The sequence below is a fragment of the Rattus rattus genome, chromosome 1 (genome assembly GCF_011064425.1).
Source record: "Rattus rattus isolate New Zealand chromosome 1, Rrattus_CSIRO_v1, whole genome shotgun sequence".
NCBI classification, from domain to species: domain Eukaryota; kingdom Metazoa; phylum Chordata; class Mammalia; order Rodentia; family Muridae; genus Rattus; species Rattus rattus.
In genome coordinates, this window is record NC_046154.1 from 161,030,884 (window position 1) to 161,037,253 (window position 6,370).

A 6,370-nucleotide genomic window follows, 5' to 3' on the forward strand; every position below is an offset into this window, starting at 1 on the left:
TGTGTGTGTGTGTGTGTGTGTGTGTGTGTGTGTGTGTTTCTTTAATCCCACAGGCTTTCACCCAATTCTTGGTACTGTGTTGTTGCGGGCATGGGGCATCTACACTTTGACTGGCCTTTTCCTAGCATTTCAGCCTTCCTGGGCCCCTGTTCGAACTTCCTGACATCAGCAAGAATCAGTTACAGAAAAAAAAAAATCAGATGTTCATTATCCCAATTTACAGGCTGAAATGCTAAGTCAAAAAGGATCTTCCCCCCCCCAGAAGGGCTCACACTGAAAAGGACCCTGTCTTGTGATCATGGCCATCCAGATGGCCATGCTAATCTGGATTCATCACTCTCATCTGAAGTTTGCCTCTGGAAACATTGGGACTCAGCCTGCAATGAGTCATCAGATTAAAACCCACAGGACTCATTAAAATTCAGACTGGTAAAAGACTCTAGAGACTAGTTTTCTATTTTGTGTTGCCTCAAGCTGCTGAGTCATACAATCCAGTACAACACATATGAACTTTGATTAGAATTGTAGCTAGGAGCCTAATTATTAATATAATATCATTGCCTGTGGTTCTTCCACCTAACCTTGTAATTTTGGGACCAAAATGGAATAGGTATTCCAAAGGCTGCAAACATATACATTTCATTTTCTAGGTCTTTTTGGATGTAGGATTCAGAATTTTGTCTGTCCCTCAAATGGAGACCCGGATTGTGGGGACAAGATATGTACCATTGTGCTATATGGGGCTATGAAACATCAGCTCCCTGTGTAGCTGATAATGATAATCATTCAGTTACAGAGGGTTGAGAGCTACTTTGAAAAACTGGGAAAAATCAACCCCATTAAATTAAGATAACAAGAATGATATAAGTAATGTATAGGATACAGGAGAGACTCTGCATTCGTATGTCTGGTAAGGGCTCTGGAATGATGTTCACCATCCAGAGATTCCAGGCCACTAATAACAGGGTCTTAAACATCTTGGAACCCAACAAAGTGTCAAGTCTTCAAAGAAAGAGCTAACCACCCACAGCAGTCTGCTTCTGCCACTACATTGCTGGCAGGCCTCTACCCAACCCTGGACATCTCTCCCTCTCCCTCTATCTCAAGAGTTCTTTATTTTAACTTATACTATCCAAAACCTAAGTATGGAGGAAATGGGTATATAAGTAGATCAACTATGCCTTTGGGAGCATGAGCCCATCTTGACTGTGGAAGTGATGGAAGGACAAGGCCTCTGCTTATAAGCAGGATCATATAAAATATCAGAGTCACAGTACCTTCAACACTACAGTGTAACTATTCATTTATATATGTTAACTGCAGGAATTTCCCCTTACTATTTAGCACCTCCAAAAGGCACTTGCTTTGCTTGTGCCTTGGGACTAACTCCATGTCAGTCCCTTTATCCTCATTGAAACTTCTGACTTTCGATTACTTGTACATCCGTTGCTTCAGGTATAATATTATTCTAGAGAGGGGGGGAGGCTGGGAATAACTGGGACTTCTATATTGATCCAGAATGAAAAGGGCAGCTCCAATACTAGTGACCCTCCTAGCAGGCATTGGCATGGCAGTGTCTTCCAACATGGGAGCACAGGTTGGTATAAAAGTTTGTTTAACTGGTACCCCTGGCCTCAGAGAAAGATTAAGAATCAATGATTTGACTTACCAGAACAACTCAAAAGGGAGGAGGGAAATTGAAGTCTACTCCTTTTAACCTAATGTTAGGTAATTTGTATTCGATTTCTATTTTGTTCATAAAGTGAAATTAAGTTCACGTTCTCAGAACTGACACTGAAGAATGCTATTAAGACAAAAATTATGGTTGAATTTCTTATATGGTGTTTTCTCAGTGTACTGGAACTCTGATTTGTACACCTACCCTCTTATCTCACTTTGGACCAATCAGTTTAAACATTAGCTGATAATACTCTAATAAGCCAAGATGTTGTGCTACTCCCTTGCTTGCCGTTTAATCTTTTGAACCTGTTTTTTCCTATAAAAATCCTGCTTTCAGGACAGACAGGAAACACAATTAGGCTTTCAAGTCCTTTTTATGGTCCTGAATGTTCAGCTTTGGGGTGTACATTCAATAAACTAGTCTTGCTTAACTGAAAGTGAAGTTCTTATGGTTTGTGTAGGGATTCCCGAACTCAAACACTAGCCAGACATGCATCCTCCCTTCTTGATTCATTCTCTCTCTTGAGACCTCTCTTTTACGAACTCCAATATTTAATTGAAGCTGGTAGCTGTTGAAGAAGTAAAAATAGTTCTGTAGGTTGATGTCATTATGCAGGTAAAGGCAGGTACAGGATAGAACCAGGCCTGTCAATGGATGAGAAAGAATCATGTATGGAAAAGTTTTGGAGAGGCAGAGGAAGCCAGAGTGAGGAGAAGGGGGAAGCCGAGAGAACATGGTGGCAGATGTTAATATTCCTCTCTGAACATTTACAGGTTGTTACGACTATTCTTAAGGGGTGAATGTGTACAGGATTTTCTGTTGTCTAGATGGGGAAATTATATCCTATCTAGGTGGGCGATATTTTATCCCTATCACTTGGTTGTAAGTTTATTGTGTGAATGTATTGTGGATTGAGAATTTAGCTTGTAAACTTGATTGTTGGGTTACAGTTTTCCGAGTCTTGACTTTACCAGGTGGCTGGAACCAAATTGTTCATGGCTAACAGAGAGCAGCCTAGAGAGAAACTAATCTGAGATGAATTAGCCATAGTTTCAATGGCCCTCTGAAGCTGGTACTAGAAGGTGAGTGAGAATGCCAGAGTACACGTGGAAACCATTCCATCACATTTTTATTTTTACTGGAACAATCTACTTAAAAAATGGTATTTTCAACACTCCTTTCTCTTGCAGAATATTTGACCACAATGTGACCCCTGAGATTGTGTTATTTACTGAAAAAGCTGTTTCTAGTTGTGTGGCAAGATTTACCATACCCTTAATCTCTCTGGCTGGAATATAAACACACCCTTAGTACACACCTTTAATTCCAAACAATGAAGGTAAAGTTAGTTTGCAGAAGAAAGCACTCGTGTTTGAAAATGATATCTCACTGAGTGGCAGACAAAGTGATGATTCAAAGAAAGATTTGACAGAATAGGATATGTACAACTCTCATGAGAAGAGAGAGGAAAGAGAAGCTACTTCAGGGCCAGTGCAGATAAGAAAGGAGGAAGTTTTACAGAGACAGGCTGAAGAGAGAACAAGCTTTGACACAGTTGATACAGAACCAACCAGAAATGAGAAGGAGCCAGAAAATTGAACAGATTATTAGTGTGAGGCCAAGCATAAAATCAAGGAGGAGCTAAGGGAAGCCAGATGAAATCAGTTAGTATGAAGAGGAGTTTGAGCAAGAACCGCTGAGTTGAACCAGCCAGCCAGAAGTCAGAAAGAACTAGAGAGAGGAGAGTTCATTTAGCAGTAAGTCTCAGAAACTGAAGAAGCTTCCAGGACTAAGCTTAGGTTAACAGATTGAAGCAGTAGGCCTATAGACAACAATTATTTCAGGAGAATAAAAGATGATTTTACACCTTTCTTTTGCTTTTAGTTCTTATGATAGGAACTGAGAATACTGTCAGTGATAAGATGTGCTCTAACCAAACATAAGCTTTGAAATAAAAATAATGTAATATATTATTTATATTTATTTATTTATTTGTGTGTGTCCTTGTGTGTTAATATCTGTTACGTGTACATACAAACATGTGTAGTTACTACCTTCCTTTTACCATATTAGCTGAAGGATTCAACTCAAGTCATAAAGTAGTTACAGCAGTTGCTCTTATCTGTTGAGCCATGAAGCCTGACTCTCAGCTGTTCATTTCTTAAAAGAAACATTTCATTAAAATTTTTCAACCAGTTCAATGGGAAATTAAAAAGTTTTTGTCTTCCACACCTTTTATGCTCCATCAACTGAAAGATTTATAGTGAAGGGATGGAAATATCTATGTGAATTGTTTGGACTCCATTTGTGCTCTAAACTAAACTTGATTGTATTGCAGAGATCTGAGTGGAAGCTTTGTAATAGAGCTTCATAAAGACTGCTATGGCATAGTCCTTAGAGTCTCCAGACAATCTTGGGCATCAATTAGAAACTTTTAGATTATAGTATGTATCTTTAATGAAATAATTAATAACAATATATTATGTTTGGAAATACATTAAGAAAACAAAAGCTAAGTTGCATAAGAAACATGGTTATGTGTTGTTTTTGAACATATTCCTCCTGAGAATAACTACACAATATTGGGATGTAATCCCTATGGTCTTTCAAGAAAATAAAAATGCTGCTTCATGTTGCTACTTGACATTGTAGAACACTTACAATACCAACACCAGGAAGAAGCTGTTCTTCTTAGGTAGCCATCCTAGCTTCAATATCTGGAAAAAGGATCATTAAGGTTGAAAAGGAGATCCTATATGCTTTTTATTTCTGTGAGTCTTACTTGTCTAATCATTAAAGTATTCAATTTAGGTCAAAATTAAATTATTATGCAGATAAATGTTAAATAAGTGACAGGAATATCCTTTCTTTCTCCTGGATACTTAAATGGAACATTAAGATGATAGCAGAGTTCAGAAGATGAGAACATGACACTTTCTTATTCAATTTTCTGTTTTGTAATTGAAACACTTTTATATGTCAACTCTAAGAGAGCTTGTGTGCATTATGAGGTAAAGGTGAATTCTTAATTTAGATGCATTTGTCTTCAAGTTTCTATAAAAATAGAAAAACAGCCACAACAAAAATATGCATCCGTTCAAATGGATTGTTTGCCTCACAGTAGTTTTGAGGTCTCTGTTCTCTTGCTAGCACACTGATAGTAGGAGAGTTCCTTTGTGGAGAGTAATTAACATTTGTGGCTGCTGAGTGTGTTCTGTGCAATCCTCTGCCTTCTCTGTTGTCTTCACAGATGTCTAATTCTGGCCTCAGGAAGAATGGAAGCCTGTCTTTCTGCAGTGAATTCACATTGGTAGCCTTTTCTTCTCTAGCAGAGCTGCAGCCTGTCCTCTTTTTCGTGTTCTTGGTTATCTACTTGTTTACTGTGGGAGGAAACCTCACCATCATCTGTGTGATCTGGGTCACCCGTTCTCTGCACACACCCATGTATTTCTTCTTGGCCAACCTCTCCTTTCTGGAGATGTGCTATATCAGCAGTGTGGTGCCTCAGATGCTGGTGCACTTGCTGGTGCAGATCAAGACCATAAGTGTGAGAGGTTGTGCAGCTCAGATGTATGTATTCACCATCTTGGGGCTGACAGAATGCTGCCTTCTGGCAACTATGGCTTATGATCGCTTTGTGGCTATTTGTCATCCACTGCATTACCCTCTGCGGATGGGCCCTTCTGTCTGTCTGAAATTGGCTGGTGCATCTTGGATGACTGGGATCCTCGTAGAATCAGCCCAGACCACCTGGATCTTCACTCTGCCCTTTTGCGGAGCAGGAACAATTCAGCACTTTTTTTGTGACATCATGCCTGTGGTAAAATTAGCTTGTGTGGATACCGCCCAGAATGAAATCGTGCTATTTATTATTTCTCTTATCTTCATTATGAGTCCCTGTCTCTTCATTCTGTGCTCCTATGTCTGCATTATTCTGACCATCTTGAAAATGCCCTCAGCAGCAGGCAGACACAAAGCTTTCTCTACCTGCTCTTCTCATATCCTGGTTGTTTCTCTTTTCTACGGCACTGCCTTGTTCACTTATCTCCAACCCAAGAGTTCACATACCCCAGACACCGACAAGGCTACTGCTCTCATGTACACTGTGGTCACCCCTGCTCTGAATCCTGTTATCTACACTTTGAGAAACAAGGAAGTGAAAGAAGCCTTTCACAAGTCAACACAGAGGAAACTTCACAGACAAATAGACTAGTTTAACCTCAGCAGCTGAAATTTTTACCACTGTGCAGGTTCTTCTCATGACTCCTTTATTACATGTTGTTATTGAAGTGCTGATAGTCTAATAACCAAAAGATAATTATGTTTGTTTTGTAGTTTTCAATGTGAACAACTAAAAATAACACATTCATTCAAGTATTTTAATGGCACTTGGAATTGAACTCAACCAACTCTATCAAACTAAATCTGGTCTTTTTTTTTTTTTTCTCTTGACTTGAACTTTCAGATAAATCTTGAACTCACTCTATATTCCAGTTAAGACTTAGATCATGGTTTTTATCATCTCAGTTTCAAAAATCTGGGATTACAAAGCAGTACTAAATTTGGTATATTCAAATTTATTCAAATTTTCAACCTCACATCTGTGTCACATTGCTACCTTCATTTAAAAATTAAGAGTATTGTAAACCGTAATACAAAAAATATATTTCCCTTTAGATCTAATAATGA

The 6,370-nt window shown here is 38.7% G+C and overlaps 1 protein-coding gene across 1 annotated transcript; it reads left to right on the forward strand.

The window, feature by feature from the left end:
• The first annotated feature begins 4,931 nt into the window (after positions 1-4,931).
• Positions 4,932-5,894, forward strand: LOC116889932 (olfactory receptor 10A4-like). The gene has a single exon (XM_032890744.1). It carries the CDS (start codon positions 4,932-4,934, stop codon positions 5,892-5,894), a length of 963 nt encoding a protein of 320 aa, XP_032746635.1.
• The last annotated feature ends 476 nt before the right edge of the window (positions 5,895-6,370 follow it).

What these genes read in the sequence shown, in the direction of transcription:
- LOC116889932 (XM_032890744.1), top strand. Translation starts at nt 4,932, where the DNA reads ATGTCTAATTCTGGCCTCAGGAAGAATGGAAGCCTGTCTTTCTGCAGT.